Raw genomic sequence first — 12,634 nt, 5'->3', positions numbered from 1 at the left:
ATTGTCAAAAAAACTAGGGTGGGGGGGAATGTTGGTCAAAATGCAAAGCCCAAGATAGCATATTGAGCCAGAGCTAGTGGACTAAATGACTGCCCAGGTAGCCATCATTTTAAGAAGGGCTCCAGGGCAGACACCACGATTATCCAGGACATCTCATTGTATAACACGCAGGATTGCTGAATTCTTCGTAAAACACCCTGAAGGGGGCAAGCAAGAATGTTTGTGCAAGGAGGACATTCTCTATTAAGTTTATTTAAATACTTTTAGGAGAGAAAGATGCCAATGAAAAACTAACAGTTGATTTCTTCTATTTAGACTTCCAAAACACTTTGACAAGATCTCATACCAAATTTAGTCATCACAGATTCAGCAGGTGGCTTGATGACATAAAAGGAACCTGCTCACAAGATAGAAACACCATGTGGGCAAATAGCATATATGCAGGGATTGAGACTGAGATCACAAAGGGCTATGAGGGGGTACACAGTGAAACTGACAAATCCAAAGATGATATTCAGCTGGAGTGAAGAAATTACCAAATTGATGAGAAAAAAAAAACACTAGAAGTTTTTAAGTTTGCATGACAGCAAAAAAAAAATAATGAGTTTTAATTCAAGGCAATCCATTTCAGAAAACAAATTTAAATTTAAAATACATAATGCAAACATACACAAATTAATCATTTTCAAGTTATCTGTCATAAACCAAGGAAAAGGCCCATAGGACATAGGAAAAGGAGTTATAATTATAGTAATTATAGTTGTCGCTCCGTCTTTGGGCAGACAGAGCCCAAAGACTAACGTGACATTGTAGAAGTAACATGATTAGTGATTAGTAACCACTCTTTGTTAACTTCTTTGTGCCTGGCACTGTGTGACGTGCTTTCTTTATAATATGCCTAATTCTCACAGCAACCCTATGAATTGGGCATCATCATCTTCATTCCTATGCAAAGCCACTAAGGATCAGGGAAACTGAGCATATCAATAGAAGTTCATTGAATCCAGACACGTCTTCTTCTATAGCTTGTACAGTTTCAGAAAGACAGTAAGAAACCTAAGAGGAAAAAAGTGGAAAGATAGCTAGACAGATAGAGATGGGGAGAAGATAAATAGATATAGATGTATAGATAGACAGACGGACTTACCTACATCTATATCTACTCATCTCCCAATGAGGTTCTCACACCCAGAACACTCCCACTCCGCTTGGACCTCAGGAAGATAGAAAAGGTGATAGTTCATCACCTAAAACAACACAATCAAGAGGTGAGGAGATTTCCGTGATGGAAAGATGAATATGACCTAAGCCTGTCAAGTAATAAAGGCTAGCTGTACGAATGCTTTCAGTGTTTCTGTACACCTACTATGTGTCAAACACCTATTATGTTTCTGGTAGGTTTCTGTACACCTACCAGAAACTTGCACACGTTATTTCGTGGAATCCTCATCAAGTCTCTCTTTCATTCCCCACATTCACAGTGAGGAGTCGGAGGCCCTGGATGAGTTAATTAATTTGACCCCTCCCCAAGTCAAGCCCCCAGAAAACAACAAAGCAAAAAAAAAAGAAGTAAACTATGGAGACTCTTTTTACTTCACCACTGATTAAGGCTAAGAAAAAAAAATCATCTTCTGAATGTATAGTGCGTTATTCCTATAAAAGAAGCACTGGATTAAAAATAGGTTCCAGAATAATTTACATAAATTCATAGACCAGAAGCCCATGACAAGTCATTAAGTAAAATTAAGAAACCCAGGCATATTCATGATCTAAGTTTAATTTCTTACAGGACGATGATAAAATTTTGCTCTGATCTCTCCTTTGGTGCTTTTGTAAACTATAATACTTGATCAGCAGGTTCACATCTACTCCGAAAGACGATTCTTGCAGAAATAGAACCATTCAGGCAGGAGCTATGAGAACTAGGCTCTAGTTCAGTTCTGCTGCCAAAGACGGTGTTGAGATCCCAGGCTGGGCCTCACTTGTTAGAACAAGGGTCCCCAACCTATAGTGAGTTGTATAATTATTTCATTATATATTATGACGTAACAATAATAAAGTGCACAATAAATATAATGCACTCGAGTCATCCCAAAACCATCTGCGATGGTTTTCCATGAAAATGGTCCTGGTGCCAAAAAGGTTGGGGACTGCTGTGCTGGAACGTGAGGGTCTAGACCATTTGACCTTTGAGCTGCATTTCGGTTCAGCACTCCATGCATTCCTCAAGACCCGAAGGGGCCTGACCTGTCTGTCTCTTGCGGTTCCCATTCCACACCACTCTTTAGAAGTGCTTCGATTGACTACTGAAATGGCTGATTTAAAACGTCATGATTACAGATCATTTTAATTATTCTGCACAGCAAAAATCAAAGCTCGGATCTGCATCTTCAGCCCAGCAAGGCTTCCAGCCACATCCAGATGTCCTGGGCCACCAGCCAGCCATTCCTCCCTGGGTGCTCCGTGGAGACTTACACAATTAGAAAAGCGAATCTGCCAGGACAACAACAATAGCAGCGATGAATGTCGAAGCTAAGGAGAAATTATTTTTAGATTTGCTATCTTACATTATCTGCATTACTGTGCACATCCACATGTCCTCAAGAAAAATGTCAGGGAAGGGAAATCTGAGGACAGAAATGCCTAGACAACTGTGGATAACTTCTAGTCTGGGGAAGGAGGGAGAGGTAGGAAGAGAGGTAGGATGTGCCCCGTGGGAAGGATGTTTGGGGAGAGGGATAGTAAGTGTTATATTTGAGATTCGCAAGGCCGCAGGACAGAGAGACAGAGTCACCGAGGCTGTAATTACCAAAAGGAGTTTTATTGTCTAGCTCGAGCTAGGGTCCGAGCCCCCAGAGTGCCAGCACAGTGGCCTCTTCTTCAGGCAGGGACCCTCCTTTGTGTGCTAGTCCCCTTTTATAACTCAGTTGTTTATACACTGGTCATGCATCCGCCCCCACAGTGATTCTTACTTTATCCTGACCCTGATAGGCTCTAACCTGTTCCGAGTCCTAGCTGAGAGACTCCGGTTTCCGCGTTCTTTGTCTTTTTCCTCTGCATCCCATCATGTACTCATAATGCCTTGCAGTTAGCACACAAGCAGTAAATAGAAGCTGGAAGGTGTCCATTGTCCTTATAGCCCAGTATCTTACATAAGGAAGACTGTACAGGGGACAAGACCTGGACTTCCAGGGGCTAGATTGCTTGGGTGCAAATCTGGCTTTACCACTAACTAGCTATATGACTTTTAATTCCTTTAGGCCTCAATTTCTTCAGCCATAAGATGAGTATAAAAAGAGTCCACTTAACCTCATTGGGTTGTCAGTGGGAATAAGTGAGTTAAATGGGTACAGCCCTTGTGAGCGTTTGCCTGGCAGTCTCTTAGGTGCTAGGTACCATGATCAATGTTATCAATCACCTGAAAGACAACATCAGCCTTTCTGTGCCTGGAGGAAGAGAGTGGGTCAGAGAGGACCAGTGGTGTTTTCTTCTCTCTCTGCAGCTTCTCCTGCTAAAGTTAAGCCTGATGCTTTGAGAATGTCTCTTCTCCCTCCTCCTCCCAGAGAAAAAGCACTTGAGCATATATTCCTAGAGTTTGTGACAATTCCTTCTAAAAACTCTCCTAAGGAGAGTGGATGCACTCCTTAGTCTTTTGTTCATTTAATTGACCCATCTGGCTTGCTTTATAATGACCTTGTTTTTTGGTTTTTTAATTTAAGTTTTTTAATTGACAAACAATAGTTGTTCATATTCCCAGGGTACATAGTGATGTTTCAATACGTATCACGCATAGTGCTCAGATCAGGGCAATTAACATATCCATCGTCTCAGACGTTTATCATTTCTTGCCATTGGGAACGTTCAATATCCTTCTAGCTATTCGCAACTACATATTATCGTTAATCATAGCCATCCTACAGTGGTATGAAACACTAAAACTTATTCCCATCTGTAATTTTTGTATCCTTTAACAAATCTCTCCCTGCCCCTTCCTTGCGCTTACCCTTCCCAGCCTCTAGCATCCTCTGTTCTACTTTTTACCTCCGTGAGATCAACTTTTCTTCAGCTTCCATGAGTGTTTGTAAAATACGATGCACCTTGAGCTCCTGGTTATCAGTGGCCTCACCAGCCTTGCTCTTCATCTACGCTGCAGTGCAGCATAAGCACACCAGAGAAAGAACTGGAATGTTTCTGCCTCTCCTTCCTGCACCCCCTGCCCCCACCACACAGGACATGAGTAGGAAGGAGCAAAGAGGCAGAGGTGTGGGGGGGGGGTACCGCTATCAGACAGCCAGGCCTCCCTTCCCTCTCTCTCTCTCTCTCTCTCTCTCTCTCTCTCTCTCTCTCTCTCTGTCACACACACACACACACACACACACACACACACACATACACACACACCTAGAGCTCCCACGCCCGGTGAAGAAGAGGCCCTCGACACAGGTTTGTTCCATTTCTTCTACTGACTGAAGAGTGGCTGGAAACTTGCTAAGTGGAGGCTCTAAAATGGAAGGGAAATGATTCTGCCTCCCTCAAACCCACCCAAAACAACACCCTCCTCTTCCTCCATGAGGCTGAAAACATTTGAATGCACGTCCCTCAGACAAAGGAGAAAGAGCAAGGGGTGACACCGAGAAACAAGCACCCCCAGAATTCTCCTCCCAGAAGGGATTAGACAGCAAAGGCCCAGCTCCCTGCGTCCCTTCCAGCTCTTTTGCCCGACTCGCCTGCTGCCCTGTGACCCAGCTTTACTGCTGCTGCGCTCTGTGGCGTCACAACTGGGGACACACACCACCTCCAACACTGCTTATAAGCAGTGATTACAAGAGGAAATAGTAGAGCTCACAATTAAAATTCATTAAAAAAAAAAGACAGAGAAGGCAATAAAAAGAGAGATCATTAATATCTCCTGGAGAAATCAAAGCTCCCCCTCCAGTTCGCATGGCCTCCAATCTCAGACGGCCCCGTGCCGCCTGCGTTCCCGCTGACCTGTGCACTGGCAGTGTTTTCCAGACGTTGCCTGCAAATGAGTCACCAGAGAATGCTCAGAAAGAAACTGTGTTTGGAAGGCAAATTTGGAATGCACTGCTAACTCTGAGAGCGAGTTAGAACAGATGCACCTCACCTGCTCGCACGTTGACAAAGTATTAATAAAAATGTTAGGGACATGTCGTTCCTGAGGCGCCCGGTGAGGCCCTCCTGCAAAGCACGTCCTGCTGCCTGCATGTCTGCCCCGGAGCCTAGCACAGACCCGGGTCTCTATTTAAAGCTAAACAAATATGGGTTGTCTTCACCCGGGTGACCTTGTCTCAGAACCTCATATGGGTCGTGGAAAGGTCTGGGTTCAGCCTCAGGAATGCAGATTCTGTTCCTAACTTCCGATAAGCAGTTAAGTCTTTCAACAACCCCCTCTTCCCACCACCTAAGCTTTATTTTCCTCCCTAAAATTATGAAGTTGCCCGAGATGATCTCTGAGGCCCTCACCCGAGTCACCTTTTTGTGATTCTATGACTTGCCACAGAAGGCAACTCAGAAGTGACAGAGTGGGGCAGGCAGGAAGAAACAGAGCAGGGACTGAAGGCATTCCCTGCCTTAGCGGACTCAGGCTGCGGCAGACATAATACTCATGGCCATATGGACCCACAAAATAATAAGAGTACGGAGGCATGTGGAGGTCAGGGGCGATGCATTGCAAAGAAAGGGAATAGAATCGGGGCTTCTTTGGAAAGAGTATGTTTACAACGCAACTCTAGGGATTCTAGTGCAGGAGGCAGCAAAAACTGCACCATTTTTCTGAGCAAGTCAGTAAGACACCCTCCTGGGGAAGGGGTTGGGAATGGACCCGTGAACCACTGTCACCTCCCTGCAGCCATCTCGCCTGGCTCACCTCTAACTTCCACTTGGTCTTTTCTCCTCCAGCGAGGCCAGAGAGGCGGGGCCCACAAGCCCGCCCTTCACTCACTTCTCTCCCTCAGGTGCCTCCCTGAGCCTGTGCATGGACAGCCCCAGCAACGCCACCATGCCCTGTGGCTTTCTTCTTCAAGGCTTCTCTGAGTTCCCGCACCTGAGGCCCGCGCTCTTCCTGTTGCTGCTGGCGGTGCATCTGGCCACCCTGAGCGGAAACCTGCTCATCCTGGTGGCCGTGGCCTCGGTGCCCAGCCGGCCGCCCATGCTGCTCTTCCTGTGCCAGCTGTCAGCCATCGAGCTCTGCTACACGCTGGTGGTGGTGCCCCGCTCCCTGGCCGACCTGACGGTGCCGGGCCACGGCGGCGGCAGCCCCATCTCCTTCCTGGGCTGCGCTCTGCAGATGCAGATGTTCGTGGCGCTGGGCGGGGCCGAATGCTTCCTGCTGGCCGCCATGGCCTACGACCGCTACGTGGCCATCTGCCACCCGCTGCGCTACGCGGCCGTGGTGACCCCTGGGCTGTGCGCGCGACTGGCGCTGGCCTGCTGCCTCGGGGGACTGGCGGTGTCGGTGGGGCTCACGGTGGCCGTCTTCCACCTGCCTTTCTGCGGCTCCCGCCTGCTGGTGCATTTCTTCTGCGACATCACGGCGCTGCTGCACCTGGCCTGCACGCGGAGCTATGTGGACGAGCTGCCCCTGCTGGGCGCCTGCCTGGTGCTGCTGCTGCTGCCCTTGGTGCTCATCCTGTCCTCCTACGGCGCCATCGTCGCCACCCTGCGCCGCCTGCACTCCCCCGGGGGCCGGCGCAAGGCCGCCTCCACCTGCGCCTCGCACCTGGCAGTGTCCTTCCTGCACTATGGCTGCGCCACCTTCATGTACGTGAGGCCTAAAGCCAGCTACTCCCCGCGGCTGGACCGCACGCTAGCGCTGGTCTACACCAATGTCACACCGCTGCTGTACCCGCTCATCTACAGCCTGCGCAACCGCGAGATCACCGCCGCCATCCGCAGGGTGCTGGGGCGCCGGCGGCCAGGCCAAGCGCGGCGGTCGTCTGTGTGAGCCCTGACAGCAGGCAGGGGCCAGGCCAAAGCCCGCAGCTCCTCTTCCTAAAGTTTTCCCTATCCCGAGGTGTCTGCATCGGGAAAGCCACCAGGGGGACTCAAGGACTGGATTCTGGAGAGAGAGCTTGGAAGTGTCCACATAAGAAGAGCATCCTAGCAGTTTCCCCATCCTCCACCTGTCCCCTGAGGAATGGCCTGGAAAGTGTGGGATCCAGCCCTGGACCTGGATTTAGTGGTTCCACGAGTATCTGCAGAGTTTTCACCACGTGCAGGAGCCGGAGCAAGGTGTTGGGCTGGCGGTGGTGAAGGAGGCACGACACATGGCCCCGAAAGGCTGTAGACCCTTAGGTGACAAGGCCAGGTGTAAGCAGTGACCAGAGATGGGTGGAGGGCTCACAGTGGCTCAAGAAGGTTTACCCATGCTAGACTGTTCCCTCTTGGAGGAGAAAGATTATCTGAGTGGAGAAAGGGAGGTCGAGTCAGGCTTACCCAGGTAAACAGAAAGGTGAGGACTGCCCCAGGCTGAAATGGTTCCCAGGGGCTGGGGCACACTGGGAAGGGCCTTGGGTACAGCTGAAGGGTCTGAAATCACGGAGGGATGTGCAGACTTGCCCTCTTGCGTGATCGCTCAGGCTGCAGGCTGGTGAAGGAACGGGAGACACGAAGACCAACTTGGGAAACTGCTGCCGCAGTCTAAGCAAGAGGCGATGGAGTCTGGACCAGAGTGTCACACAGGGGATTAAGCCATAAGGAAAAAGTCCAGAGATAGCCGGGGGTGGACATGACAGGACTTTGGAGAGGGGGCAAGGAAGAAAGAAGAGTTAAGGACCACTTCTGACCTAGGTTCTTTGTGGGTGGCGGTGCCCTTGCTGAGGAGGAGAACACGGGAGCAAGTGGGCAGAGAGGAGGAGGAGGGGTTTTGTTTCGAACATGTCACGTTGAAAGGCTGCGAGAACAAACCTGTGAAGATGCTGGTTGAGGAGGCAAATGCACGTATCCAGGGCTGGGGGAGAGGTTCGGGAGGAGGGATGGCGCCTGAGACCATGGAGGTGGGCGACACCACCCAGGATGAGTGTATAAGGGGGAAAGAGAAGAAGCCCCAGCCAGAACCCAGGGGAAGGCCAGCGTGAAAGGGAGTGGAGGAACAGAGCAGCTTGAGGCGTGAGGGCTGCTGAGGACTCCACGGCCTTGGCCATTCCTTCCTTTCCTCTCCAGCCTCAGTCGGTATAACTGCAAAATGAGTGCCAGACTTAGGGATCTGCCAGGTTCCTTCTTGTTCTGTGATCCCTTGAGGTGGAACATGCAAAGGTACATATGGATCACTTGAAAAGGAACAAAAGGAAGTGTCAATAATTTAGTGCCAACTGAATGTCTAAGGGATGACAAATGGGGAGTTGAAGTCATGATCAGATGCAGGTGGCATTAATCAGGAAGGTTTATCTGGATGGGACTAGGAGGTTGTCTGAAATGACTTTTGGAAAAAGTGACTGCTTTGTTTTGATTCCAATCATCTGGCAGTCAATTGAAATGCTTGCTAACTGATGCCGGGAGAGGCCAGTGAATGCAGAAAGTCAGCTGATGGAGGGGCCGGGCCACAAGCTTTTCTAGACCCTCTGTCCCATGAGGGGCCACCTTCCTGGGATGTTAAAGACGGTTTCTAGAGGTAGTGAGCGTGTACACTTGCTCTCAGAATGGTCGAAAGCGATCTCAGGGTAACTGGGATGGGAACCCTCAAAGGTAACTAAGGGGGGAAGCTAAGCAGGGAACCTTGAATGGAGCACTTTGGGGTTTTCCTCTGGGTTTGGGGGATGGGAGCATGATACTGACACAGTTACATGCTTGGAAGGTGAATTGGCAATAACGATTCAAAACAGAGGGAAGGGTGATGAGACTGGTAAGGGATTGTGGCACTAGTCCACAGATGAGGAGATGAGGTTACGGAAGGGAATATGTGGATGAGGTGGAACGTGGTAAAGACATTAGCATGAACCAGTGTGGGAAGGAAAAACTCACTATTTAGAATAAATAAACTTAGGTATTCACCTTAAAACATGCACAAAGTAAATGTCAGATGCATTAAAGATTTAAATGTAAAATATAAAACCATAAAAAAACTGAAAGAAGAATGTAGGTTAAAAATAGAAACATAACTTATCTCAAAATAAGGAGAAATGGTCTAAGCACAAAAGCAAAAGGAGAGTCACAAAAAAAAGACTGATAGGTTTGATTGCAGAAATATTTAATTCTTGTGTTTATTAAAAAGTATATGTAATATCTATGTGTGTGTATATATATATATTTAAAATTTAAAAGCAAGGTGACAAAATAGAAATATGTAATTGGAACAAATACTATAGTAGAATGGCTAATGTAGCAGTTTTTATCAAAATAATCTAAGAAAATGATGAATGGCACAATTTTTAAAAATGGGCTGGAGGCATGAAAAAACAATTTGTGGGATGGCTTTATACAATTTTTTTTAAGTTCGACTTCATTAGTAGTAAAAAATTCAGACAATAAAATATCATTTATCTCCTATCACACTTAGAAAGAATTTCTAAAACAATTGTCAATTATGGCATGAAGTGTACTCTCAGAGAGTTGTCATGGGACAGTCTTTAAGAGCTCCATCACTCTCTTTAAATCATGATTCTTTCTATGTGCATCCTCTTTGATCAACTAATTCCACTTCTTGAAACCTATCCTGAAGAAATGATGCAGAAAGATCATGCAGATGATGATGCAGAAAGAAGCAGAAAAGTCATGCAGAAAGATTTTTGTAAAGAATATTAATTGCAGTGTTTTTATTTAAGCAAAAAATTCAAAGCAATATATAGGTCCAATAATGGGATATTGATTAAATAAATATAATGGAATATTTAAAAGCTATGCAAACAAGAGGTGTTTGATGATTTATTTTTGACTTGAGGAAATGAATGTTTTTTAACTTTTTATTTATTTTTATTTAAATAGATTTAGGGGTTACCATTTTTTGTTACATGGATGAATGGTACAGAAGTTTAGACTTTTAACATACCTATCACCTGAATAGTGTGCAATGCACCCAATAGGTAATTTTTCATCTTGCACCCCCCTCCCACCCTTCCCTTTCTGAGTATCCAGTGTCCATTAAATTATGATGAATGACCATGCATGCCCATTGCTTAGCTCTCACTTGTAAGTGACAACATGCAGTATTTGCTTTTTTTGTTACTGGGTTACTTCACTTAGAATCATGCCCTCCAGTACCATCCAAGTTGCTGCAAAAGACATCATTTCATTCTTGTTGATGACTGAGTAGTATTCCATGGTATGTATACACCACATTTCCACATTTTCTTTATCCACTCAGTTGGTGGGCACTTAGATTGGTTCCATATCTTCACAATTGTGAATTGTGCTGCAATAAACATACGGGTGCAGGTGTCTTTTCTATAAAATGACTTCTTTTCCTCTGGGTAGTTCCCCAGGAGTGGGATTGCTGGATCAAATGGTAGATGTACTTTTAGTTCTTTGAGAAATCTCCATACTGTTTTCCATAGAGGTTGTACTAATTTACATTCCCACCGACAATGCATAACTGCTCCCTTTTTGTTGTATCCATGCCAGCATCTGTTGTTTGCTGACATTTTAATAATGGCCATTCTGACAGGGGTGAGGGGTGAGGTGATGTGTCGTTGTAGTTTTAATTTGCATTTCCCTAATGATTAGTGATATTGTGCATTTTTTCATATGTTTGTTGGCCATTTGTTTCTCTTCTTTTGAAGAATGTCTGTTCGTGTCTTTTGCCCACTTTTTAATGGGGTTATTTTTTTTCTTGCTGATTTGAGTTCCTTATAGATTGTAGATATTAATCCTTTATCAAATATATAGCTTATGAATACTTTCTCCTATTCCGTAAGTTGTCTATTTACTCTGTTGAGTATATCTTTTGCTGTGCAGAAGCTTTTTGTTTTCATTTCTATTTGTTTTTGTTTTTGTTGTATTTACCTTTGAGGCCCTAATCATACATTCTTTACCTAGGTCAATGTTGAGGATAGCTTTTTCTAGATTTTCTTCTAATATTTTTGTGGTTTCCGGTCTTACATTTAAATCTTTAATCCATCTTGAGTTAATTTTTGCATTTGGCGAGAGATGGGGATCCGGTTTCATTCTTCTGCCTGAGGCCGTCCAATTTTCCCAGCACCGTTTATTGAATAGCTCTTCCTTGCTGATGGAAGGACACATTTGCACAACTTCTGTAGAGGGCAAGTGGGCAGTATTAATTAAATGAATGGCGTGTGTCACTTGTTTCAATAATTTTGCTTCCAGGGTTTGACCTTACAAATATATTTGCCTTGTGGGAAAATATGAATGTTCAAAAATACTCGTGCCAGCATTACTTGAATTAGCTGAAATAAATAAACAAATAAATAAACCTAGAAATTGCATATCAATATGAGTCTAATCAAATACATGCTGGGTTATCCCCATGAGGGAACCCTCTGCAGCTGCCAACAACATGAAGCAGGTTTATCTGCGGCGGGTGGGAAACCGGGTCTCATGCCAGTTGTTAAGTGAAAAAAAGCAAGGTGTGTGATTGCATGCATCAAGGCATCATCCTTGACTCTACTCTCTTCTTCTGGACCATCTGGCCTTCCCCCTTGTTGAGTCCACTCTGCAGATCCTCCCAGGCTGGCCATTGTCGTTCGGATGCGGGTCACGACTCCAGCACTGACTCTTCAGAGAGGCCTTCGCTGGTCACCCCGTGCGATGTCGCCTCTCTGCCGCGTCTCGCGTTATCATGCTTTAATCTGGAATCATCTGTCGTTATTGGACATTACCTTACTTACTTGCTTTTTCCACTTTTTAATTGCCCATTGCTCCCAACATAATGTAAACCCTATGAAAGGCTGTCTGCTTTACTCACCATGCTGTTCACAGTCCCTACGAGAGCCTGGCATGGAGAAGATGCTCAATAAATTGTTGAATGAATGAGTCAATGAATCGATATTTATGGTATGCCAGCATTCATAAGCACAAATACACAATGTGTGTGCCGGGGTATGTCCTGTGTGTTTTATATGTGCACACTCATACACACACATGTTGGTGACAAAGTTAAAGTCTGACTCATAATTTTCATTGAATACCCTCCTTACATACATGTGTGTGTTACTTATTCAATAAACGCTTTTCCAAAGTAAAGATACAGGATAGGCAGAGGAAGAAGAATGCACAGCAGAGGGTATTTAAAAAAGAAGAAAAAAAAAGAGCAATCAGAAAAGTGGAAGAAAATCCACAATATTGTGGTGCCATGGAAACCTAAAATAAATTTCAAGGATGGAGTTATCAAGAGCGCCAAATGATACTCCTATTTCTATTTTTATTTCTAGAATACTATGATACTGGAGCCACAAATGGCTTTTCGAGAGGCCTGATCCAGCCCAGAAAGCACCAAATTCACCTGTGCAAACCTCTGCAACATGTGCAGAGGCCTGCTGGCCAAACGACAAAGCACACACCCAGAAACACTGTCTATCCAAAAAACACACAGTGATGGCCAGGCCCCCACCAGTACCGAAAAACTGTGCAAAAGCCACTGGAATCCCATGTAATCAACTCCCAGAGAGGGAAATAACATGGACTTTCATTTTAAATGCCAACATATTTAACACAGTTTCAAGAT

At 45.5% G+C, this 12,634-nt stretch overlaps 1 protein-coding gene across 1 annotated transcript; it reads left to right on the top strand.

The window, feature by feature from the left end:
- The first annotated feature begins 5,910 nt into the window (after positions 1-5,910).
- Positions 5,911-7,038, top strand: LOC109731232 (olfactory receptor 10AC1). Its single transcript, XM_020289690.2, has one exon. The coding sequence runs from the start codon at positions 5,996-5,998 to the stop codon at positions 6,962-6,964; it is 969 nt and encodes a 322-aa protein (XP_020145279.1). The 5' UTR covers positions 5,911-5,995; the 3' UTR covers positions 6,965-7,038.
- The last annotated feature ends 5,596 nt before the right edge of the window (positions 7,039-12,634 follow it).

The sequence above is a fragment of the Microcebus murinus genome, chromosome 9 (genome assembly GCF_040939455.1).
Source record: "Microcebus murinus isolate Inina chromosome 9, M.murinus_Inina_mat1.0, whole genome shotgun sequence".
In the NCBI taxonomy this organism is placed as follows: domain Eukaryota; kingdom Metazoa; phylum Chordata; class Mammalia; order Primates; family Cheirogaleidae; genus Microcebus; species Microcebus murinus.
Note: the sequence above shows the minus strand (reverse complement) of the source record. Positions and strands in the feature narration are given on the sequence as shown.

Bases quoted from the DNA above. Each gene is read 5' to 3' on its own strand.
- LOC109731232 (XM_020289690.2), top strand. From the start codon at position 5,996: ATGGACAGCCCCAGCAACGCCACCATGCCCTGTGGCTTTCTTCTTCAA.